Source organism: Vicia villosa, unplaced genomic scaffold (assembly GCF_029867415.1).
Source record: "Vicia villosa cultivar HV-30 ecotype Madison, WI unplaced genomic scaffold, Vvil1.0 ctg.000349F_1_1, whole genome shotgun sequence".
NCBI classification, from domain to species: domain Eukaryota; kingdom Viridiplantae; phylum Streptophyta; class Magnoliopsida; order Fabales; family Fabaceae; genus Vicia; species Vicia villosa.
In genome coordinates, this window is record NW_026705156.1 from 134356 (window position 1) to 160801 (window position 26446).

General features: G+C 31.7%; 3 protein-coding genes and 1 non-coding gene across 9 annotated transcripts; 1 reads left to right on the plus strand and 3 right to left on the minus strand.

Moving 5' to 3' along the window:
- Positions 1 to 2580: 2580 nt before the first annotated feature.
- On the minus strand, positions 2581 to 7323 carry LOC131627123 (uncharacterized). 6 transcript variants are annotated; one of them, XR_009291395.1, is made up of 8 exons: positions 7138 to 7323; positions 6939 to 7024; positions 6725 to 6846; positions 6447 to 6579; positions 6306 to 6361; positions 6023 to 6218; positions 4750 to 5839; positions 2581 to 2952 (listed from the first exon to the last, which is right to left on the minus strand). XR_009291395.1 is itself a non-coding variant. In XM_058897953.1 (8 exons), the coding sequence occupies exons 2-7, from the start codon at positions 6997 to 6999 to the stop codon at positions 5724 to 5726; spliced, it is 684 nt and encodes a 227-aa protein (XP_058753936.1). In that variant the 5' UTR covers positions 7000 to 7024; positions 7138 to 7323; the 3' UTR covers positions 2581 to 2952; positions 5683 to 5723. The 6 variants fall into 6 exon arrangements, 5 of the variants coding, with proteins under 5 accessions (XP_058753936.1, XP_058753935.1, XP_058753933.1 ...); XM_058897953.1 differs by having other exon boundaries at positions 5683 to 5839; XM_058897952.1 differs by having other exon boundaries at positions 5716 to 5839; positions 6939 to 7027; positions 7138 to 7321.
- Positions 7324 to 7357: 34 nt separating this feature from the next.
- TRNAR-UCU (transfer RNA arginine (anticodon UCU)) lies at positions 7358 to 7430 on the minus strand. The gene has a single exon. It is a non-coding gene; the product is annotated as a tRNA-Arg (tRNA).
- Positions 7431 to 14237: 6807 nt separating this feature from the next.
- On the plus strand, positions 14238 to 18007 carry LOC131627095 (probable glucan 1,3-beta-glucosidase A). The gene is made up of 10 exons (XM_058897922.1): positions 14238 to 14535; positions 14626 to 14741; positions 15047 to 15166; positions 15362 to 15547; positions 15786 to 15944; positions 16065 to 16234; positions 16329 to 16484; positions 16640 to 16992; positions 17133 to 17312; positions 17384 to 18007. The coding sequence occupies exons 1-10, from the start codon at positions 14460 to 14462 to the stop codon at positions 17464 to 17466; spliced, it is 1599 nt and encodes a 532-aa protein (XP_058753905.1). The 5' UTR covers positions 14238 to 14459; the 3' UTR covers positions 17467 to 18007.
- Positions 18008 to 18150: 143 nt separating this feature from the next.
- LOC131627096 (protein MIZU-KUSSEI 1-like) lies at positions 18151 to 19298 on the minus strand. Its single transcript, XM_058897923.1, has one exon. It carries the CDS (start codon positions 19239 to 19241, stop codon positions 18522 to 18524), a length of 720 nt encoding a protein of 239 aa, XP_058753906.1. The 5' UTR covers positions 19242 to 19298; the 3' UTR covers positions 18151 to 18521.
- Positions 19299 to 26446: the final 7148 nt, after the last annotated feature.

A 26446-nucleotide genomic window follows, 5' to 3' on the forward strand; every position in this document is an offset into this window, starting at 1 on the left:
GCTTCAAAACAGAGAGTTGCGCGCGTCACGCGCATGGGCGGTTTAAATTTCTTAAGTGTAATGGCGCGAAGCGCGCTGGAGGGCGCGACGCGCCCTGGACAGAAAATGGTTTTACTATATAAAGAGTAATTCTGATTTTTGGAAGGTGGACAATTATTCTTAAGAGCTCATAAACCCTAATCACTGTAGCAAACTAATAGTTGAAGATTGGAAGCTTTGATCGTCGATTAATCGCCTTTGATGCTTGTTGATCTTCATCCTTTACTTCTTGAGCAAGCTACCATTCTCATGGATAGCTAAATCTCTTTTGTATCAAGATAAGATGTAATCTTCCTAGCTTTTTGTATGTGTTCTTGTGAATATATTATGTATGAACAAGTGATGATCAATATAGATGGTTTAGTTTGTTTATTAAAGCTTTTTCTTTGGTATAAGTGTTTGAGACATCAATATTTGTATCTAGATCTAACTTTATCATCTATCAAACTATAAATTGCAGACATGGATTTAGCGTTTGATGTTTACTTAGTATCGGTTTTAAAACGTTATTTGTATTGTTTAAAGGATGGAGAAATCGTCGGTTAAACAATACGGTAAATCTAACTATATCATTGCGGACACGGATGATATAGGCGTCGATACGTAATTATGTTGATCGTTACCATGTTCATATACGTATATTTATAAGGAGACATACAAATTTAGGTCGATGAAATCGAATCTTGATACATTTTCTTTAACTTAGAACTTTCATTAATTTACTCTTTGCTACTAAAAGAATTGAATGATCTTTTGCAAACCTAAAACTAAAGTAACATTAACTCAAGACAAAATAGGCTATAGAACGGCGGTGATATCGCAATAATCCCTGTGGATACGATAATAACGAAAAGTACACCACAATACTCTTTCAACAGTTACAACACACATAAGGACAGGTTGATGAGAGATATAGTAAATAAGGAACACCGTAAGGTACGGTACACTTAAGTGAATTCGGAATGTGGTAAGGTACCACGCGCTTAAGTGATATAAGGTTTAATTGGGCTTTTAGCTTGTAACCTTAATTGGGCTTTTAGCTTGTAGCCCACACAAGTGGTTCTATAAATAGAACCCTTGTGCTGAAGCATTTGATTTGATGAAAATTTGGTCTGAGAAATTCTAGGCGTATTTTCTTCTCTCTCACTCAAAGCATTCATTCATATCAGCTAGCACTGAGACTGAAGGGATCTGTTCGCGTGGACTGAGTAAAGGCGTTGTTCTTCATTAACGCTCGTGATCACTCATTCGATTCAGCATCAAAGGTTTCAATCGCCACAAGAAGTAACCGTTTCTATCACTGATTATGCCCATTCGTAAGGATCACTAAAGGAATATTTTAATTTCTAGTGCGTATTTTATCGTGATTTTCCTTCACGTCATATCTTCGTCAGTCTTCAACTCAATAAGGTTGTATTTCACTCTTCCATTATTATTAACCCAATCTTTACAAAACTTGATCTTTCTTACCCTTTTGTTCTCGGTATCTTGCAACAATTCATTCAACTTATCTGTCAAGCTGCCGAGAGATGAGGCTCCATCTAGAAAGTTGAACTCAACAGGAGAATTGTTTCGGTTGAAATACACTTCTTCCTTAATCAAAAATTGAGGAAGATAATTTTTTTTAGATGTCTTTTCCTATAACATATGCCCTTATTTATAAAATTTTGATTCATTCTAGACCACACAAAATTGTCGGAGATATCATAACCCTACAAAACTAAAGGCAAAATCCTGAGCGTAATTTTTTGTTGTCAAAATACACTACTGAAAATTTTAGGTATCAACTAAATTTCCGGTACAGACTGGTCAATTTTGAAATTTTTAAAAAAATTTGTAACATGCTGAAACTTTCAAATGAACTATCGGAAATGTAGTAGATAATAGAAATTTTGATCAATGTACCGACAATTTAGTTTGAAAATGTTATTCTTTTTTTGAAAAGGGGTATTTTGGAAATAAGAAAAATGGGTGGGGGGAGAGTGTGTCATATCCCAAATTTGTCCTACCTTTTTCAATCCATATGACTTATGCTTCTCATTTCATCTGCATAACTTTCCATTAGATCATCTCATATGCATTTCAATCATCCGTTTTTTCTATTTATCTGTATGTAACAATTATTGGTTCGAAGGATTCATAATGTTTGGATTTCAACTGTGTAATTTGATGTCTCCACACTTAAGGTATTGATGATCTAGTCAGGTGATTATAATTGGTTCTCTCTTGGTCACTTATGGTACAACATGGTCACTCAACTAAATACTATTAGATAAGATATTAGGGTTTCTTGGTGTGATTGCTTGGAATAAAATTGATTCAGGGACATGTTTGACTTTTGGGTCAAAGTAAACCTTATAGTGGACTTTTGACCAAGACTTTGAAAATTTCTTTTTGGAATTTGATTATTGAGGCATATTTGATGAGAAAGGATACAATTAGAAGTCAGTTTGCAAAACTTTTGACATTTGATCAAAATCAACCATGAGAGGTTGACTTTTTGACCATATTATTTGGTTAAGCATCTTTTTTGGCTCAAGGTTTATTCAAGAAGCAAGACTATCATTGTTCATTTAAATTAATTACATCAACTACAAGAAACAAGAGAGAAGTTAAACATACAAAGGTCAAGGTCAAATTCAAGGATACATTGCAAAAATGGAATTTACATAACAAAATTTGAAGTACATGAAAAAACACACTTTTGTGAAACAGTTGACTTTGGTTAACTGTTGACCATTGACTTTTCTGACTACCTAAGACCTGTTCCAGCTCAGCTCCACTTCAAAGCTTCCATTTCCTTTTCACTTCCTCTTTACATAACCATGTTGCTGCTTCTTCAAGTAATCAAGTCCTAGCTTCAAGTGCATTCACAAACCAATAGTATGCCGTGTCCATAACCATGCTACCAACCTGCCAAAACATTTGATGTCAAAGCAATTTCAGTACAGCCCTGATAATTCCATTTACAAACCAACAAAACAATTCAATACAGTGCCATGCCAAGCTTGCTGCAAAACCTATACCATAATTCATATATACACATATCATGCTGCAACATATCACAAAAAATAAGAAATTCATCACATTCAATACCAAGCCATTCAAATTCCAGCAATACACAACATCCAATTTCCAAAATTCATTCACATTCATTCAAAAAAAAAAAAACATTTCAACGTACATGCTTTGCAATAGACCCATATTCAAACGAAGCACACCAATCATGGCTTTCATCAAGGCAACACTGTCGAGGAAAATGCAGAAACATGCATCCAATTCAGGTAAAAAAACTCAGAAAATAAGCTCAAATCTTAATCATGCACTAAGAAAATCAGTTGAATGCATATACCATTCATTACATTAGGCCTGCAGCATCCAAAAACAATGCAAAGAGAAAATGTCAAATTCATCTTAAACATGTCCATTCCATGCAAATCATGCGAAGTCCTGTATGTACCATAAACCCACTCAATTCAACATGAATTCAAAACATGCAGCAATATACAGCCATCGTACGAACATTCGAAGCAAAGTAATCATCCAAGTGTTCAAACAGTATGCACCAGTACAGGTCCACAGTAGCCAGCACACACACTAACAGGGGAATGACATAAGGGAAGGTACTGCAGGTGATGTGGATCAAAGCAGACTTATCATGACAACATACATACACAAAGTTCTCACAAAATGCACTTACGTTCACATCAAAGTAAGCACGTGTTCAGTTCGGTCACAATACACATGCACGGATCAAAGTCAGAATTCGTAGCCAAGTGAAGACATTTAGAAACAATGCATCATCAACACATTCAAATATCCAGTTTCAAGCTTGCATCAACACCAAATGAAAACAATTCAAAGACGAGGCATTTCATCATTCAAGTTCAAACATAACAAACTAACTCACATCTCAAGTTAGTAACTACTCTAACCATAACTTTAACTAACCATAACCACTAAACCAACTGTCTTAACAGCTTTCTTAGCTCAACAGTTATCATGTTTGTATTGAAGAGAAAAAAAGTGCAAGGTTTGAACATGGCTGAGTGAAACACTCTAGCCTTCCAACAGACAGTGGAAACCCTCTTCCTTTGGGCCCAAAATCTGAAGGAGGACAACAATGCTCAAAACATAAAGTTCTTCTCTAATGCTCCCAATGAGTACCCTTCTTATGAGGAACCAATTCTCGAGGTAACTCCTATTGAAGCTAAAGTGTTTCCTTTAACATTTCAAGAAACTGTAGAAATTCTTCATTTGAATATTTCTCTATTCAAGGCCTGGGGACTTTATTCCTTCCCTTGCTTCAAGTGTTTCCTTTGGATATGCTTCATTTGATTGTTTTGTCTCCAAAGTTGAGTTTGAGTCCTTTTTTACAAGAGCATAAACCTTCATGGACTCAAATTGGGACAAAAGGCAATAGTACAATGGTATAATAATATAAGTTGTGTGTGACATTCCATACACTATATACATGTCCTTCGATAGCTCAAATTCAAAAGAATGCCTCCTTCTATAATATAATCAAGATCATATATGTATACTACTCAAGACTACAAATCAAATTGCAAATTCACAAGTCATTATTTGCAATATTTGAGAAGAAATAAATTAAAAGAGAAAGTTCTCATATACATTTATGATCAAGTGAAACTTATTTCAAATACTTCCTTTCGAAATTTAAAAATGTGTATTGAACTTATTTCAAACCTCACTTTTCAGAGTTATTTTGCATGCATTCAAACACTTTAATTCCAAAGATGTAATTCCTCAAAGAGTTTAGCTGAAGCATGTATCCTTGAGAAGACAATGAGACTTGTTTAAGTCATATTTTTTGTGATGTAAATCTAAGGTATTGTTGATTGGACAAGTATACACCTTAATGGTTGTAATCAATTTTGACTATAGTAATACAAAGGGAAAGTGCTTAGTCGTGACAAATAGCATCAAGCATGGTTATGAACATATTAAAATACATGCAAATGTATCTCAATTCAAAACAAAATTAAACATAATCAATATAAATCACTATGCATATCTTTTTTGGATAATAAATGTATGAATCCTAGTTAACTCTGGTGAACTACAACTTGCCCATAAACATTGTCTAGGCAACCACCTTTTCCATCTAGATTTATGACTTAAATTTTGAATTATTCAACATTCTATCAACTTGGGCTTTTTCCTTAGTACTATTTTTTCCTGATAAGCGAGTAAATCAGCACATTTCATTAATAATCAGACACAATACAGGCAAAGGGATTGATAAGCAAATACTTTACAGTCAAGATAAAAAATGACATGGAGCAACACCGTTTCTCATTTTAAAAAAGTATCACATTTTTATTGATTATATATCTTTATGGTTCATAATAAGATTCACTTCACAATTTGAAAAATATTTCTTTACATTAAAAAATCTGAATGATAACCATGGTGTCAAGCATGGTGGTGGAAGTTATTAAGAAATGGCATCAATAGAAGATCTAGTAACTTCAAATTGTTAAAGCACAAACAATCCTTTAGATTTTCTGCCCTGAGGAACAAGACCTAGAAACTTAAAGAAATGACAATGCATCAACCAATACCTTCAAGATAAAATATAGACTAAATATGTATCATTGTGAATCTACAAATGCTAACATCTGAAAAAGTTAAGGTATTATATAGGATTACTATATCGATCATCTTTGATTTTCAGGCTGATTCTCGGGCTGAGAAAAGAACTCCTTTGCTTTATGAGCTACCTCTGCTTCCAAAATTGCTTCTTGGACTATGTCAGAACCTTTCACATCAGCTCCTAATACAACAAAAGTTTGTTTAAATTCAGATATCATTCTAGAGCAAATAGAAACCCATCAATAATACATGAGAACTGTAAGTATAAAAAATCTGCATAAAAATCTCTATAACATAGTATGCAATGCAGATAACAGACAATCATGATAAGGTATACCAACTACACAACATTAATTATTATTACCCCTGCGATTTGGTAAGAATCCAGTACTTTCAGCGGAAACTGGCAAGACAATAAGCTGCAGACCATCTTTAATCTTCTCAACTTCAGCGCTACTTGCCAATGGACCATTCTTTACGGAAGGAGCCTCGGCCAACCTGGCATATGTAGTTGCTTGGCTTTGCATATTGAATGAATTGGACGGCAATGGAGTCGAATCCTATAAACAATTAGATGTGTAAGAAAACACGGTTCCTAGAGGAGTACATTCTATAGAATTTTCAGTTTCTGTATCTGGTCATTAAACCTTGGTAAGAGACGATATTGAGAGATTCACCCCAGCACCTTCCGGTTTCCTGTGGTCTGTATATGCAACAACAGAGGATAACACGGTTATACAAAATATCAGCAATGCTTCGACTAAATTGTGCATCGATGTAAACAATACCATTTAAGATAGATGGCTGGTCGCGATTATCAAGGCTCCGAGTTAAAGGGCCAGGATTTATGAATGATAGACTTCGAACTTCATGTTTAATAGCATCTACTTGTGACATCAGTCCGTGAAGTTCCTTATGAAGCTAAAAGAGAAAAGTTATGTCATTAACTAGAATGCAATTTTCTCATAACGCAATGATGACTTTACCGCGTTTTAGTACATACAGACGATCCTTGATGTTATTCTAAAAATTGAAAGACAAGTTTGATCGAAGAAAGAGAGAGTACCTGGTTAGCTTGAGATTGCTGCATAACAGATTGAACCTGTCCTCGGGCCAATTGTACATATGCAACAGCCCGGCCGGCTATCCTCCCAGCTGTTCTGGATATGATTGGCAAATCCTTTGGACCTATTGCGCATGGATTTTGCGGTTAAACAATCCACATCTATTAGTATTAAATTTTCGATATGATAACATAAGTATGAATAGCATGAACCAACCAATCAGAGCAGCAGTGGCTCCCAGCAATAGAAATATTTCTCCATAAGAAAATCCCAGCATTGTTCAGTATTGTTGTGTGAGATTTCTGCTGGAGTGAGTCAACAAAGTTATAGAAGTAAATTGAATGAAAGCTTGAAAACAAAAGTTGAATCGAATTGGTTTCGAACCTGAAGAGGGGAATTGAAATTAACGCTATACCTATGCTGTCAATCGGGGATAGTGGTTCGACGGAACTGAATCGCTGGTACGTTGCTTTTTGTTGCGACGGCCGAAAATCGCATTGGGATTGAATACGAATGAGAATGAAAAACTCCGGTGGTGGCTATTCCAATTTCCAACCGGTTTGTGACGAAAAGAGAGAAAAATATTTATTGATTGAAAAAAAAAATCAATGGTGAAATGCTAAAAAACAAAAGAACACACCTGGTGGGACTCGAACCCACAATCGCTTGATTAGAAGTCAAACGCCTTATCCATTAGGCCACAGGTGCTTTGTTGAATTTTCTTTTATTCGAATAATAAAAATTGTTGTTTTTCATACCCGGATTTTAGGTGCTGAAAACGTGATCCCTGATCATTCCTCTTTCCGGTTTCTGTTTCCATTTGAAGTTGTTGACGCCCAAGTTGGATTTTAGGATTATCCTGATTGCACTTCACCTGTTTGTGAAAATACTGCAGAGAGTATGGTACTTGATAAAGGCGAAATGTTTTCCGTTTTGGAAGATACCGATTGAGTGAATTAAATACGATTTAAGATTTTTAATTTTATATCTTCAATGATACAAATGTCTTATAAAACTAAATAAAATGTAATTATATTTTCGATTATCCAAATGTCGAATCTTATTAATCAACTTAAATTTTTTGATTTAGATGATCTAGGAGTGTGTTTGTTTCAAGGTTACCAAAATTATTCCTGGGAATATGAGTATGAGAATGTAATATTCTCATGTTTGATTCAAGTTTTAAAAAGTTATTCCAAGGAATTTTTTATTCCAAGGAATATTATTTACACATAGTTTTTCAATTCTTATTCCAAGACATAAAGGGTGAGAATAAAATATTTCCATGGGAATAACTTAAACCAACTCTAACTTCCAACTATCATACATGACAGTGGCGGAGCCAGAAATTTTAGATAGCCTAGGCAAAAACTTAACACCATTGATTATTCATCCATTTTAATTTTCACATCCTATTTTTACTAATTTTGCCCCTAATTTAGCCCATGATTCGGTCTAAAAATCGACTATTAAATTAAGGAGTGTACAAAGAAAATAAAGGTTGAGCCCGGGCGCCTGCACGGGCTAGCTGGGCCTTGGCTCCGCCCCTGATACATGATTATTATTGTTTTTATTTTTTTATAATTTAAAATTAAACAAATTTTATTATTATGCCTAGGAATCTAAATTTCTACCAAACACGTAGATTGGAACAATATTCCCGGGAATAATAATCCTTGGAATAGTATTCCAAGAAATATAATATTAAGCCATGAAACAAACACATCCTAGATGTTAAATTTTATTTAATTAGACTATGCAATATTAATATTTTTTAATTTTGATGATCTATATATTCAATCTTATTTATTTAAACTAAGTATCACGTAAAAATTAAGTTAGTTTCCAATAAAAAAAAAACTAAGTATCACGTAAAAATTATTTTAATAATCTCACATAATTATACTATATATGTGTGACTTAAGAGTTCTGTTACAATATAATTTGTTATTAAATTTTTACTAGAATTTGTTATAGGCATGTATTTACTGTAATGTTTTTCTTTACCCAACTCTCTATAGGGGCCACCCCAGCAAAAATCCCACTTTACCCCCTCTTCGGAAATGCATTTCCGAAATATTTTTTTTTTTAAATTTTTCCAGACTTCGGAAGTGCATTTCCGAAAAAATCCTAAAAATTGGGATTTTGATTAATTCGGAGATGCATCTCCGAAAAAACAAAAAAAAAATCTAAAAATCCCAAAAACTAATTTTAGGATATTAATTAATTCATATATCATAAATTTGATATAATTTATGAGTAATAAATAATAATAATTATATATTTTGATATAATTTATGAGTTATGAATAATAATTATTATATATTTCTATTCTAATTCATATTTTAAAATTTAAAATAATTTTAATTAAAAAAACTAAAATAATTTCACTTATAAAATGAGTTATAATTTTTTATTTATGTATTTATATATTTAAAATAATTATTATGTATTTACAAAAAAATTAAAAAAATGAGTGTTTTAATTTATATATTTATATAATAATTATAATAATTATTATATATTTATAAAAATTATTATATATTTATATATTTATATATTTATATAATAATTATTATATATTAATTATAAATATACTTATATATTTATATAATAATTATAAAAATTAAAAAAAATGAGTGTTTTAATTTATAATAATTATTATATATTTATATATTTATATATTAATTATTATATATTTATATATTATATATTAATATATTTCACTTACAAAATTAATAATTATTATTATATATTTATATATTTCTATTCTGATTCATAATTAAAAATTAGTTATAATTTTTTATTTAGTTTAAAAAAATTAAAAAAAGATTTTGTCTTGATTTTATTTAATGAACAAATTTTATATTTAATTCTATATAATTCAAAATTTACTTATGGAATTAAAATATATTTGATTTATATAAGTTAGTAAAATAATTTTTAACTTTAAAATTGTTTAGGAAATTTTGATTCACATTAATTTTATTGATTCACCTTCATTTTATACCTATTAATTGTATTGATTCACCTTGATTTTAATTTTTTAATAATTATTGAATTCTTTCGGAAGTGTATATCCGAAACGACCAATTTAATCTTGGAATATTTCGGATATGCATCTCCGAAGACACCCCCTCCCAAAAAAAGGTGTTTTCGGAAATGCATCTCCGAAAACCCATAAAAGGGGTGTTTTCGGAAATGCATATCCGAAAACACTTTTTTTCGTATTTTCGGAAGTGCATTTCCGAAATAAGATAAATTTTGAAAAAAAAAAACTTTTAGGAAATGCATTTCCGAATTGAGGGTATTTTAGGTTTTTCACCAAAGGTGACCAAGAAGATAGGAAGATGGGTAAAGAAATTTTCTTTAGTTTGTTCTTGATAAAGGATTTGGGCTATTCTGTTAGAGTTTTTCTTTTGATAAATTAATGGGGAATTTGACCCGCCACTCTCGAGATTATATTTGAAACCTCACATATTTCATTAATTTTAAAATTGTTCATGGACAAAATTGGATTAAAATATTTCATTAATTTTAAAATGGTTCATGGACAAAATTGGACTAAAATATTTCATTAATTTTAAAATTGTTCATGGACAAAATTCTGGTAGATCGTTTTAAAATTGTTGGTGATAAATTATACCGGTTTCTTAAACAAACTTTCGCGCATATTGGATTTATATAGTGAATTTCAATATACCCGATACTATATTAAAAATTTGAACTACCAGAATTTTCAAAATGCCTGGTATAAATATATGTATGAGTAAATATCGACAATGTTATAATCCCTGATAAGAACTCATATATTTATATTGACATTTTTAAAATTTATGGTTTAAATACATGAGTTTTACCGAAAATTTCAAAAAATTTCAGTAAAAACTTATAAAAGTTATGATTTTTTACAAGATATTTTAACATTGCCGGTAAGAAAGCATCAAAGTTGGAAAAAAATTTTACTTTTGATAAAATTGTCGATATGATCTTCAAGATTTATGGTATCGCCAAACAAATTTTGTGACATACACGAGTTTTGCGCGGATTTAGAATAATAATAATTTTAAAGTTGTGAAGGATAATATAATAATCTATATTCACACAATATGGGGTGCCAAATATAAGCTGGGGTGGCTGGTTAAATTTTTAAACTTGTGATATGGACCTATATAAACTCAAGAGTCCATCCTGTAAATTTCAAGCAAATTAATAGAATTTGTCTTTTTTTTTTCTTTCTATTTGTGTTTGTAGGTCCAATACTTCTTGCTAAATGTAAACAAATCTACAACAAGTAAGAAGAATATAAAGGGTAAGAACATAAAGAATTTGTTTATTCAATTCGATCAAACTAGTCTATTCAGAGGGAGAAAATAATTCACTTGTTTACTACACTTCTAAGAATTGTTACATTATAATTTGTTATTTAATTTTTACTAGCTAATTATGATTTGTTATTGGCATGTATTTTAGTTTGTTCTTAGTAAGATATTTGGGCTATTTTCTTAAAGCTTTTTCTCTAACAAACTTGTGATATGGACCTATATAAACTCAAGAGTCCATCATGTAAATCCGCGAGTCCACTTTTATTGTTGATCAGCAACACACAACAAATCGTAGTACAACACTTTGAGACTTGACCACTCACGCCCCCAACACTAAACACTTAATGCATGTAAATATCAATACTAGCTCGGAAAAAAACTTCTTCCACTTTGACAATTATCAAAAAGAGATAAAAAATGCAAATAGATAACCATGATAAACAAAAGCCTAAAACACAATTTCATACACTCGAATTAATTAATCACCAGAAAATTGCTTGCAAGCATGATACCAAGCAATAGACGCAGTTTTAGAAAATATGAGAGATAAGAGATAATAATAAGAATAACAAACAACATATCAAAATATAAAAAAAGGCCAAACCTATGTCACAAAATATATATTACCAACAACAATATTTTGAGTAATAGAAGATAATATCTGTAGCCTATTTATAAAAACAAAATAAAATGCAAATGATTATATGTAATGTTGCATGAAAAACTATGGTAAATTAAACGAGGGAGGATTAGGAGCAGCAACACCATCAATGTCAAGGTTAAACAGAAGAGTGTAACTTTGAGGGTGATCTATGGCACATTTCACAACAATGAGCTCAGCCAAAATCTCTGCTTCATTCGCTTCATCTCTTGTCTTCTCTTCCATTTCCTTGGCTTCACTTGCTACAAAATTAATGTGAGCGTGAATACGGGTCTCTCTAGCCTGGGAGTCAGCCATAATATTTCTAAACCATCCATCAAAGTAGGCTTTAGCAGCAACAACCAACAAACCATCAAACAAAAGAGAAGGGTCAGATAATGGACCAACATGATCAAGAACAAGAGCATGAATAACCCTATTTTATCTTGCCAAGACTTCTTTTGATTCTTCAATCCTATTGACATGCGCAAATCTGCCATTTATCAAAGAAATGGTGGAGATTATGTGTGAATCTTTTTTTCTCTCTCCTAAATCTTTTATTTTAATAATGGAGGAGAGATAAAAAAGTATTCACACATAATCTCCACCATTTATTTTAAAATCTAATGGTTCAGATTCATTCTCACATTCTCATATAAAAAAGACATTCTCATATGATATGCCCTATATATATATATATATATATATATATATATATATATATATATATATATATATATATATATATATATATATATATATATATATATATATATATATTGAAAAGATGCGTTCTAGGAAGTTTTTCACAAGGTTGAAACAAGGAGAAGATGTGTTTGTGAAAAGAAGAACACACATGGGTCTTTCTCAAGATATGTAAAAAGTATGGAGTTTTGTTAAGAATGATTAGTTCTTTATTTTCTTGTTGGGAAAATGACAAAAAATAATTTATATAGGTGCTAGAGGTTAGGCACAAAAGTGAGAGGAAATGAACACCGGGTTAAGTTAAATTATACAGTTATGATTTAAATTAGAGGAAAGAATGACTTGAATCAAGGTGATAAAATATGGAAATGGCAAGCTTTGATTCAAATCATGATACAATATATGTGATTCGAGTCAAGAAGCTACTTGATTCGAATGGTTAACTTTTGAAAGTTTGTTTGGTCATGATTCAAGTTAAAGAGAATCATGACTTAAGTCATTGTGTCTTCTGATTCGAGTCAGTGATTTTCTTGATTCGAATCACAAATACAGAGCCAAAATCCTGATTTTCAAATGCATTTTTGATTCGAATCAACTTCAAGCTTGATTCAAATCATAACATTAAAAACACTATGTTTTAAGTTTCTGACTTATGATTTAAGACACATATATGTTGACTTTTAAATAACTTACTCATGATAAAAAAACACATTGAAATGGGTCAAATATAATTTATTGAATGTAAGGAGAGACACAAGGTACAATTTACAACAAATGATCAAAATACAACCAAAATTTAATCAAATCAATAAATCAAATTACAACAAATCAAAAAATACTACAAAAATCATATAAAAAAAAGAGAGGATAACATTGTTACTGACATCGCAATTTTAGTTTCCCTTTTTTGTGTTTAGCAAATTTGAGATATTACTTGATTTGATTTTTGATTTGAATCTAATTATTGATCAACGCATAATTGATACACAAACTCTTGAGCATATTGACACACAATATGGATAAATTTTTTAATGTGGATAAACTTTTTAATACCATCAATGCTTCAAAACCATTCAAATGTATTATATTAAATGTAGTTAATGTAAAAAATCTAATATTTCAAATAAATCAACTATTAAATGTCTCAATTAAATTCTTATATATAAAAATAAGGCTTAAATATGTTTTAGTCGCCCTAAATATTGACCATTTTACTTTTATTCCTTCAAAAAAATTTCAGTTTGTTCTTCAAATTTTTATTCTTCTTTTATTTTGGAGCTATTCTTGTTCTTCTAATTGAATCTTCGTATAACTCCTTCAAATAACAAACAACTTCTAACTCATTCATATTGGTCCCATTTTATTTTCAGCTTTAGCTCCCATATGAACAAATCACATATGTTATCACTCATTTAAAATAGACATCTCCAAAAAAGTCTTCTTTTATTGAGTCATTTCTTGCATTGATATGAAATCATACAACTATGACAATCACACAAATGTCTAGCTCAAGTTTTTACTGATGTGGATGACATGGACGCTGCTTTTGGTGAATTTGTCTTTGAAGATGATATTGAAATTACCATATTGAATATATATTGTTCATCCAATTAAATTCACCCTGAAAAGAAACATTGAAAAAAAAAGCCACCTACCCAAGAAGGTTGGTCTAGTGAAAGAGTGCTTGAGTCTTAAAGGTATGTTTTAAAATTTTTTTGAGTGATCAAAGTGAAACGATTAATATATAGGAATACTACAAATATATTTAATTTTTTAAAATAAGTATTTCTTATTAATTAAAATATTCAACATTTTTTCATAACCCAGAAGTAAAATTTCCCTTTTGAGACACTTTATGCTTATCTTATACTCTTCAAGGTTCTTTTCTCTTCCATCCTCATTGGCTGCGGTTTTCAACATAAACATAACCGAAACAGTAACTGATGAATTGAGTGAACCAATTCCCAAGCACAACTACCTAGAGTATTACCTGACTGATAAGGAAAGAATTGCAAAGATGGATTATGCATTTTTGCTTTCTGGGTGCTTTTGAAGCCCGCATTCTTGATGGAACTTGCTTTTACCAAATGGTCATGCACATTCTTACTCTGTTGTTTTCTCATCACTTCTAGAGGATATTCAGGTACTGTAAATTCTGTTAACTTCAAAGTTTTCATTACAATCCCAATTTCTTGTTTCTTGTATTGAATTGATTGTTCTTGTTTATTCCAAGTGGAGGGGTTACTTGGAGATTCTAAAGTTAGAGGAGTGAACTTAGGAGGGTGGTTAGTTATTGAAGGCTGGATCAAGCCTTCGTTGTTTGATGGCATTGCCAATGGAGACATGCTTGTGAGTTACCTTACTTTTGTTTCCTCATTTGAGTAAATAGCAATATTGATCCTCTACTCTAGAACTTGAATGTATCAAAATTACAAAAGCACAGCTTCATGTTCTCTTTGTTACTCAGTTTGATCTTTGAATGTGTCTTTCGTTGGTTAATTTGATCCTCGTATGTGTCTTCTGTTAGCCGTTCTGGCTCACAAAATTACTAACAGAAGACACATTCAAGGATGTTTTGAATGTGCCTCATACATTGAGAGAGTAAAATGACTTATTTGGATGATCGGTGTGTTGATGATATGTAAAAATTGTAGGATGGGACTGAGGTGCAGTTTAAGTCGGTGACATTACAGAAATATGTATCTGCAGACAATGGGGGAGGAATGAATGTGACAGTTGATAGGGATGTTCCGTCTTCATGGGAAACATTCAGGGTAAGATGTCTATTGTCTCGTTTTCATTTTCTCTTCAGCATTATATTATGCAACAATTCTAATTACGCTTTGAAGGAATGGTTGCATAATCCTTTTTGATTGTGAACTTGAATATCATTCTAATTTGAAGTTGTTAGAGTGATGCATAAAGAACTTGAAGTTTTATAAAAAGATTATATATTTTTTCTGATGCAGTTGTGGAGAGTGTCACAATCTGAATTTCAATTCCGTACCGTACAAGGCCAGTTTCTTACATGTGATGGAGGAGGCTGCATTGTCTCTGCAACAGCAAAATCGCCTTCAACATCAGAGACATTTGAAGTTCAGCGTAATGAGAAAAATAGGATTCACATCAAGATAAAGAACGGGCCCTATCTGCAGGTATTTGTCCTTTTGCTTTCTACTAACTTGAAATTCGATTAGGTCTATAAAAAATGTGATGATGTTTTTGTGCCGAATTCTTGTCATAACAAGAATAAAATGAAAAAGTATAGTAATTGTGTTTTCCACCATGTTGGTCTCTCTACAAATCATTTAACATTCTCTTAAGAATTTGTAAGATGTCATAAGAAGCTGCTTTAGTATGGCAAACCGTATGCTTATGCCATTATCTTTATAGGTTACAACTGGAAACCAGCTCACAGCAAACTATCCTGGCGCACCGGGATGGGATGATAACTCAGCCACATTTGAAATGACCATTGTATCAAATAACCTTCATGGAGATTATCAGCTAGCAAATGGCTATGGACATGATAGCGCAGAGGATGTTCTTAGGGTAAAATTTTATATTGTAAATATTTCTCTATATAATTATGCAATATATTTTCTCTCAGTGAGAGCCATACACAATGTTATTTTGTTTACTATTTAATTGTTGAGCTTTCTGTAACTGCAGAGACATAGAAATAGCTTCATTACAATAGAGGATTTCAAATTTCTATATGAACATGGAATAAATACAGTGAGGATACCTGTTGGGTGGTGGATTGCTTTTGATCCTGATCCTCCAAGTCCATTTATTGGAGGAAGTCTTGAAGCTCTAGATAATGCATTTTCATGGGCACAGTAGGTCTTAATTTCTCCTTGTGTATCTTCATTGTTTTTGTCGCAATTGAAACTTCGTTTTTCCGTAACAGTATGCCTAAATATTATGTTTCAGAGAATATGATATAAAATGCATAATTGACCTTCATGCTGCTCCTGGTTCACAAAATGGGATGGAACATAGTGCAAGCAGAGATGGATTTACAGGATGGCCAACTTCTCCCGATTACATTTCAAAGTCGTTACATGTTATTGAGTTTTTAATTTCTCGGTAAAGTTGTTTCCTTTTAACTATTTCATCCATTGAACATAACTCGTGTTAGAATATAGAATCAGTAAATATGTTGACCTTTACTGAATATAGATTCATATATGCTTCGCAAACCTATGAATCGACCTTTACTGAATAGACTTTCTCATTTGCAGATATGCGAAGCATCCTGCCTTGCTTGGAATTGAACTTTTGAATGAACCATCTGCTGGCACAGTTTCCTTAGATATTTTACTTTCCTACTACAAGCAAGGCTATCAAATTGTTCGGAAATACTCGTCGTCGGCTTATGCGATAATGTGCCAGAGAATCGGCAACGCAGATCCTTTGGAGCTTTATGAAGCCAACATAGGATCTACCAATTTAGTTTTGGATTTGCATTTCTACAATCTTTTTGACGCATTCTTTGTTAATATGAGTGCCCGGGATAATATACAATACATATACAAAAGTAGGGAAGATATGTTGCAGGCCTTCAACAATTCAAACGGCCCACTCGTTTTTATAGGTACGACAATTCTCCTTTCTGTTTGCCTGAAGTTGCACTAGACGCTTCACAATTTTAAATCTCAATCAACTTCATAATAGTTGTTAAATGCATTAGATGATTCACAACTTTTAACCTCAAATCGATAATCGTGGTTTCAGGAGAGTGGGTGAATGAGTGGAATGTGGTGAGCGGATCCCAAACAGATTATCTGGAGTTTGGAAAGGCGCAGTTAGATGTGTATAATGCAGTGTCGTTTGGTTGGTGTTATTGGACTATAAAGAATGATAGGGAGCACTGGGATTTTGAATGGAACATTAGGAAGAACTATCTTCAATTTGGTAAGAAGCATATATTTGCGGTTGCGGATATATTTATGATATTTTTAACAAAATGGCTGTTTGTTTGGCAGGTAACTCCCCCAGAAAACAAAACATATACACTCTGGGATTGTTTGGATTGGCTTTCACCTGGTTTTGTCTTCACTTCTTGTGATTCAAATTTTACCTGGATTAATAGCATATTTGAGGCATCTGGTACACATTGCAGGAAAACTGAAGTTGAAGAATGCAACAGTATAGGTTGTGTACCATTTTTTATGCATACACACTCAAATGAAACTTAGAAGTTTGGTTGATATTCAAAGTCATTATTACATGTGGTCTATTCAAATAAGACTAGAGGATCATTCTACATAGAAATTCATGCAACATGAGGAGTCTGAAATAACTCGTGCCATGGCTGTTTCTTTAAGACAATCTAAAGCCTACTAAAATTTATTCGTTGCATTGATATGTGTAAGAGAATGAAAGAAGTAATAAACTTCCGATAAAAAATATGGAGTTTTCAATTCGCCTCCAATATACTTTAGAATGCTAAACTGTACTACTAGAGAGATGCTTACCATAAATTCAGGATTTTAGAAGTGGATTGAGAAGCTCCGGAAATAAGACAGCCAGTATGACCATACTCTTGGAAAGACACATGGGAAAGATTAACCAAGGTGTTTTCTTAAAGTATCTTGAAGTATATCCTAAATCTTAAGTGATGAATAGAAATAAAACATGTTTTGACATTGCAAAAAAAAAAAGAAAAAAAAAAGAAAGAAAGAGAAATCAGTTAAGAGATTGAGTCGCTGTCGGCGGTGTGACAGTGAGTTTGGTTCTGGTGGATGGTTCGGTTCATCGGGGCTCAAGTCTTTTTGGGTTTCTTCGTTTTGGTTCGAGAAACCATTCGTCAATGAGAACACTGAGCAATCAATATTAATCTTTTGGCAATAGTTATCAAAGATGAATTGAAGTATATTTGACTGGAGATGGCATCCATGGAAAATAGGTACATAACCAAAAAAAAAGTAAAATTCACATGGAATTAATTTTCAAAAACAACAATAAACTAAACTTATTAAACAAGTACTATAAAGCAATGCCACTGCTATGGTTAACCACAATAGCTTGGCACAGCTCAAAAAGGTATACAAAATTAATCATGTTGAATGATTGAAGCTTATCTACTTACAAAAAGAAAAACAAGTACTAGCCATGATTTCTTCACCTTGATTGAAAAAAGAAAATACTAAGTTCTTGGCCAATGCTTCCTTCAGGATCAATCAAATGAAAAGATTCACAATCATTTTTAGATGAACCACTAACCCTTTGAAAGTTAGCTCTAAGAAACATAAGCTGATCATCTTCTTTACAACCCTCCTTTCCGTTTATCACACCAGTACCCACAGAAACGCAACGCATCAAACTCAACGCTTCGATGTCACTTCTCGAAGGCTTACGCTTAACAGCATACCCAACTTTTCGTCCATTACAGTACATAATCCAAAGAGGAGTTGAAAACAGATTGTTACTGTTACTGCAAGAGCCTGAAGTGACACTTTCTAGCACAATTCTTAGAGTTCCTCCTCTCATTTCCTTTGCTAAAACACTTGTTGGGATAGCTAGTTCTAGGAGGAGAATTGGGTTGGTGGAGTTGGGGTTGGATTGGATGCAAAAACTTACTTTTCCTTTACGGTATCCGAAGATTGTGCCGGTGATTGTTGTAGAGGGAATGAGTGAATGTGATGATGATGGATATTTTTTGTGACGGTTTATTGAATTGTTGTTGTAGTTTTGTTCTTGTTCTTGTTCTACTAAGGTGCAGTTGCAAGTGGGGATTAGTAGTTGAATGAGTGAACGAAGAAGCCTCCATGAACGAACTTGTTTCTGGCAATTTACTGAGGTCATGGTGGTGCCAACGTCAAGCTTGGTGATGTAGGCCATACTTGGGTTTTGAGGTTTCTTTCTTTGGTTTGCACCTGGTCTTGTGTATGGTTTGGGGACAGGTTATATAGTGTCTTTGTGGTGATGTTAAGAAGCACTTAATTGAAAATAAATATTTGAACTTTTTTTTTTTAATAATTATAACCTTTGTGTATGGTTTGGGTTTTAATTGTTTTTATAATTTTAATTATATATTTTTTAATTATCACAAGTGGTAGCTTTGAGTGCTATAAATCTTAGTTCAGTCCATCTAAAATGAAGGAATAAAAGGGCAGGCATAACCTGTTTTATCAGTTCTAGTGATAACTAACTAAAAAAACTAATTAAATTCTAATTAACTCAAATTAATTTCAATTTAAAAAAAATGAAATATTCTATATGGTTGTGTGAATAAAAATAAATGTATTCATATAATACGATAATAAAATTTTATATTGATGTGTCTTCTTATTGGCTGCAGATCAACAACCAACACTCTTTTTCATGTTGGGTCATAGATGTCTATCATACCTAATTTGAATATTAAGTTTTCGTAGTTGGTTCTAGGAAGTGTCTTTGTTAAGTTAAGATATAAGTTGTTTGATGACTTGAGGGTGTGTGCTAAAGAGAAATTAATTTATTGTTAACCTCCTCCTTGATGAAATATCTATAAATTTCTACACGGTTTGTCCTTTTGCGTCGCACATGATATTTGGCAATACATAAGGCAACTTACTTCATCGTAAACATGAACTTGTAGTTCTACAAGCATCCTTTAAAGCCACATACCTTTGTAAATCACATGAGCCATTGACCTAAATTCCACTTAAGCATTGCTTCTTACAATCATAAATTGTTTCCTTGCTTCTCCTTGTCATTAAGTTGCCTCATGCAAATGAGCAATACCCATTGGTTGGTCTTCTGTTAGTTACTGAGCCAAACCAATTTGCATTTGTAAATATTTCTTATTGTGTCCTTTTTGAAATGCAACTCCTTTCCTAGTGCCTTTTTGAGATATTACATAATACGGTTAACTGCTTTCATGTGAGCCTCTTTGGAGGCGTTCATGTATCGGCTAACCATGCTGACAGAGAAGCAAATATTTGGTCGTGTATGGGTTAGGTAGATAAGTATCCTAACCAACCTTTGATACATCTCTTTATCACTTGGTGGACTCTCTTTTCCTTTTCTATTTTCACATTAGATTCTAGAGTGTCTGTTGACCGACATCCTAACATCCTCGTTTCTTGAAGTAAATCAAGAGTATATTTCCTTTGAGAGAAATAAATTCCAAAATTTGATTGTGCCACTTCCATTCAAAAAAATCATGACTGACTAGCGTCTTTGACTTTAAATTCCTTATTTAGTAACAGTTTTAGCCCCCCAGTTCTTGTATAGTCATCACCTATAGTAATAATGTTGGCTACGTATATAATAAATATGGTTACCCTGCCTCTGAATGCTTTAAGAATATTGTATGGTCTATTTGGCATTGAGAGAAATAATGCATCTTAACCACTCATGTAATCCTATTAAACCAAGTCCATATAGTGATTTTTTGAGCTTACATACATTGCCTTAGTTTTCTGAGGTCTCAAGTCCAGGTGGTATTCTCTTGTAAACATCTTCTCTGAGTTTACCATTTAAGAAAGCATTTTTCATATCTAGCTGGTGAAGTGGCCAATTCAAATTTACTCCCAAGGGAAAGAGAACACAAATTGAGTTTAATTTTGATACATGCACAAAGGTCTCTTCATAGTCCACCTAATGGGACTGGGTAAATCCTTTTTCCACAAATTGGGCTGTATATTTGTTCACAATCCCTTCAACACTATACTTCACTAAGAATATCCATTTTCATCCAACTCACTTCTTTCCCTCTAGTAGGTGACATGTATTTCATTTACCATTCTTCTTTAGTGCCTTGATTTCTTCGACAATTGCAACCATCCACTTTGGAACTAGGATAACTTCATGGAAGATTTAAGGAATGTGGTTGTTGTCCATTGAGTTGTTGAAATTCTTGCATTTTGCGACAATTTTTCACTAGAAACATGGTTTTCAATTGGTATAAGACCCTACTCCCATTCTTATGGAAATATATAATTTTAAGTTTTGGTCATAAGTGTCATTATCCAATAAATTAGAAGATGAGTTAATGCATGGTAATTTTTGTGAGTAGGTTTAAAATATGAATCATGGAAAAAACATTGGGTCTACTATGGAAGAGTGCATGTTTATACTTTCTTAAGAGTTTGATGCTTGTTTTTCTTCCTTGTGTATACATATAGTTATTTTCCTTCGTTTGTTGGCTTGGTAAACTCAAGAGTGGCTACTTGTTGGTCTATTTCAGGTTCAAGTACTATTTGGGCATATTCTAAAATTTTAGTGGTTGAGCCAGTTACCGTTGAGACACATTTTGGGACAAATTCTTGCGGGATAGATTCTGGTACAGTTTTTAAGATATATTTCGGAATAGATCCTGGGACGTATTTGGTATAGTAATTTCCTAAGGTTGATATTCATCAATTGTCCCTTCCTCTCCTAAATGTCATCCTTGGAATAAAAGGTATTGCCTTCATAAAATGTGAAATTTATAGCGTGATAGATTGGTTTTTACTAAGGGAAATAGCATTGGGTTAAATAAGTTTTTCGTCCCTATAAATAAACAAACATTTAATTTTAGTCCCTAAAAAATTTTTCTTCAATGAATGGTCCTTCTAATTTTTTTTCATGCATTTTTAGTCCCTGCTATTTTTTAAAATTTTAAAAACTGTTTAATTACCCTTTAATTTTTAAATTTTTGAATAATTTTTTTATACATATTTAGAATACTGTAAAATATTTATTTGTTAAATTTTAGAATTTTTTAAAATGACAAGAATTAAATATGAATTTTTAAAATTTTAAAAAATAATGATAAAAGTAATGAAAATCTCAACTTAAAAATCAAATTTGGCTTGTTGTAATTTGGCTTTTGATCATGTAAAAATGCAATACTTCCAAAAATATTTGGTAGGAGATTTGTGGGAAGTTTTGGTCGAAGGATAAAAGAACAAGAGTATTTTGTGAGGTGTGTTTAGGTTGAATGTTTTGGACGGTTTATTATCGATAATGAAAAAATAATTGCATCTCTCCAAAATGGCTAGGTACATTAATGGACAACATGAGAGTTCGAGTGACTTCTAATAGGTGTCTTTGAAATTGTATTTATTCTCTATGTTGTTCCATTTTTCTGGATAGAATATGGACATAAAGCTTGGTGTATGATTCCATTTTTGGCAAGGTATGTACTAAGGGTATGGTGGAAGTACTCCCCCCATTAATAGTTATTAAAATTTGAATGTTGCCTTTGAAATTGAGTTTGAACCATTTTATGTAAGTTCTCAAATATACTTTATACCTCTGACTTTTTATATCATAAGAAACACCCAACTGACTCTTGTATGGTCATTAATAAATGTGACAAACTACCTTGACCCGATAATATTGCTCACTCGTGAAGATCCCCATACATTACTATGAATAAGGGTGAAAGGTGTAAATGACTTATTAGGTTGTATGGAATAATGAGATTTGGTGTGTTTGGCTAGTTCACACACTTTACATTAGAAAAAACCATAATCTTTATTAAGGATTGATGGAAACATATTTTTCAAATATATAAAATTTGGGTTTCCTAGGCGATAATGCCATAACATTACATCATTCTCACTCTTTGATGCACACATAAGGGAAACCATGTATGATCTCTTATTTTGTTCTTCAACTCTAAAGTAGTAAAGTTCTGCATTATTCAAAGCATCGTCGATCATGTTCTCCAAATTCATATCCTAAAATTCACCCAAATATAGTAAAAACTTAGCAATACATCCCAAATTTTCGGTTAATTTATAGATAAATAGCAAGCATCAATTTAATTTTGGAACATGTTAAATTGAATCAAAAGTAATATCTTTGGAGATAATCTCTAAACCTTCACCAACCACTTTGAAGGTAGAACCATCTGCACAAAAGATTCGTCATGATAAAGAATGTATCTGGTAAATAGTAAATACATTATGTCCCTAGTTATGTGATTCGATGTGCCATAATCAACAATTTAATGGTTTGGTTTCTAGTGATTAACATGAAAGGCAATAGAAAATTTACCTTTTGGACAAGAATAACAATGAAAGAAGAAGTATTAGTGTTTGTTGCATTATTTTATGTAACATTTCTATTTGTTCTTTGTTGAAATTTGCAACATCATTTTATGCAGTAATCTCTCAATGTTTTAAAAAAATCAAAATAAAAAAAATTGAAAGCCAAGTTGCAATCACATAACTTTAAAAAAATTAAAAATTAAAAAAAAAGACATGGTAATGCCAAATCATCATTTTTGCTGGTTAATTTTACTAAATGGTTATAGTGAGGTAATCTTCAAATAAAATGGAGGAGATTTGTGTTTTTCTACATGGTGCCTTTAAAAAATTATTAACCCTAAGATTATTTTAATAAAAATGTTGTAAGCGTCTTAAATTCATATTGTTCTGTTATGAAATCAGGAATAGGGAGCAAGATCATGGCGAGATCTTTTGATGCAATGAAGGATGTTTTTGATATGGTAGAACATGGTGGATGTAAGGTTAACACTTTAACGCCAAAGTCAGTGATGTAAATTTATAAAGTATTTTATTTAAGTTAAATTTAAGAAATTTTAAATGACAACCAAAAAGTAAATAATTTGATATTGCTCCATAATTTGAATGTTAAATTGTTTATTATTAGTTTTTCAAATTTTACAAGATAGTACTTATATTTTATGAAAATTACAAATTTATTCCAAAAATTTGCAAATAAGTTCTAATAATTTTCAAATTTTAAAAATTGGTCTTTTGAAATTTGCAAAAATTGCAAATTGGTCCATACTTTTCATATTTTAAATTTGGCCCAAAATTTTTAAAATTTATGAATATGAACCCAAAAATTTAACAATGAATCCTTTTAATACTCCATTCAAACAAAATAATTTAAAATTGAATGGATTTCAATTAAATCATTTGAATTGCTTATAATTTAAATTTCTTAAAAATTCCCAATCACCTCATCCAAACACACTCTTAGTTAAAGTGAAAAGATATATGCAATTGACTGATATAAAATTTATATAGAGTGAGCGGTTAAAAATTACAACTGTTCCGTTCAACTCAACATATGCTGTGCAGATCATTGTTCGATTGAATCTGACGGTGGATGATAGGTCGTAGACGGAACTCAGGATCACATACTTCATACTTGGGTGAGATTTCTACTTGTCTATATTTTAGTATTGAATCCCGTGATTGAGTCTTTATTCATTAGTCTTCAAAATCGCCTGGAACACAATACCATTATAACTTCTCAATCTAATTCTTTTTATGGTCCACTCTTGACTTCATGGTCACGACTCCACCTTTTCAAGAATCTATTGTCGATTAGTTTAATTGAAATAGTGCAACCAATCTGTTTGGAATCTTACACAACCAATGCAATAATGTCTCATATATTGCCCTGCTTACTTAATTCTAATTTTTTGTTATGTGGATGTAAGGCTACCACAACAATAAAAATTATTTGAATAATTTGGTATCCTTTTTTTTATATTAATTGATGATGAGCAATTGTTTTCTATGATTGAGAGAATAAGCAATTGTTTCCGTACGACAACATAGCAATCCACCATCATCTAATGATTAGTTTATATATTTTGGATGATAATTTAAACTTCAAATTACCAAACAATACGCATATTGATACACGACAAAAACAACCATGAGTGTGCACTTTATCTCAATTATAAGACCCTACTCCTCCAAAAAGAAAACATATTTTTTCATGTAGGGTTAAAAGTGCATAGACTCGCATATATGTTCATGTGAAAATAACTTTTGAGTCAAGCATGCTATGTGAAGCCAAAATAAAATTGATTGGCTTTGGCTTTCTAGTCTGGTTTCTCCACTCTTGTCTTCTCCTTTCCCATCCCATGTGTCCTATTTACTGGAAAAATGACAACACAAATAGACCTTTCTTTTACTCTTTAGTTCCCTTGTTTTATAAGCCAAGGACCCGTTATACTAAATAATATTCCCTAAATAAAACATACAATTAACCACTATCAAAAAGTGATAGAATAGGTATAGATTCAATCATCAAAATATTTAACATATGCCACTATATTAAAAAGTGAAATAGAACAAAGTATGAGTTCAATAATCAAAATATTTAACATATGATTTTTTTAAGCCCTATACTTTGTAACCCCAAGATTGGTTTAGTGGCGTAGACTTAAATTATAAAAATGTACTCCTTTTAAAATTTTAGATTGAATCCTATTAGGTGTACATAAATTTTATGTTGGACCAAATTCATGTAAAATTCTGCTATGACTTTAAATAAATCTCCCGTAAATTTTACAAGTTTTTGAGGGATGATACTAAATTTGACGGCCATGTACGTTTATCACCCCCTATTTAAAATTAGGGTGGACTTGAGTGGATTTAATACTACACATATCATGTTGTCGTGTATAAATAAGATAATGTTAGAACTAAGAAATAAAATCAAATAATAGGAAAGACATACTCCACTACCGCTACTAAGGGGGAAAATTATTCTAAATATCTAATTAATATAGGACCGATGGGCCCAACGAACAACAGATTAAGTTGCGCTTCAAGCCAAGAAGCACCGGCCAGAGAGTTGTAATAAAATTGTTTTTATTCTTCAATGATATCCCTCCTCCAACTAAAAGAAAAATATATCAAAATGTGAATTACCTTTAGGTCACACATCCGTCAAAGACTTTAACAAAGGGTTATATAATTTACACTAGATCCAATGATCAAAATTTTTTTAGAAACTAAAATTTTGCATGATACTTGGATATCTCTCATGTTTGTTGTTGCATTCAATATATTGAAGAAGAAGGGAGTATAAGGAAGTATATTTTGTTTTGTATACTTGAATTGTAAAATTGATGGGAGTTTATTAGGGGTGAGATTATGTTGACCTAAACTAAATAATCAAATTTAAGTAATAATATGATTGTTAAAACAACTTTGTTTACCTTTATTGTATTCATAAGAAATATAGACAATGTTTCTAACTTTTATATGACACAAATTTCCTCTTAAATGATACTTATAACTCAATGTATTCTCATATATGTAATTATTCATTTCTTTCTATGGTTTCGATCTAAATGA

Coding starts and splice junctions, on each gene's coding strand:
- LOC131627095 (XM_058897922.1), top strand. CDS start 14,460: ATGGAACTTGCTTTTACCAAATGGTCATGCACATTCTTACTCTGTTGT. Junction 16,235..16,328: donor AATGCATTTTCATGGGCACA/GTAGGTCTTAAT, acceptor ATTATGTTTCAG/AGAATATGATATAAAATGCA. Junction 16,993..17,132: donor CGGCCCACTCGTTTTTATAG/GTACGACAATTC, acceptor TCGTGGTTTCAG/GAGAGTGGGTGAATGAGTGG.
- LOC131627096 (XM_058897923.1), bottom strand. CDS start 19,241: ATGGCCTACATCACCAAGCTTGACGTTGGCACCACCATGACCTCAGTA.
- LOC131627123 (XM_058897953.1), bottom strand. CDS start 6,999: ATGCTGGGATTTTCTTATGGAGAAATATTTCTATTGCTGGGAGCCACT. Junction 6,362..6,446: donor CCAGCCATCTATCTTAAATG/GTATTGTTTACA, acceptor TTGCATATACAG/ACCACAGGAAACCGGAAGGT. Junction 6,219..6,305: donor CAATATCGTCTCTTACCAAG/GTTTAATGACCA, acceptor AATTGTTTATAG/GATTCGACTCCATTGCCGTC.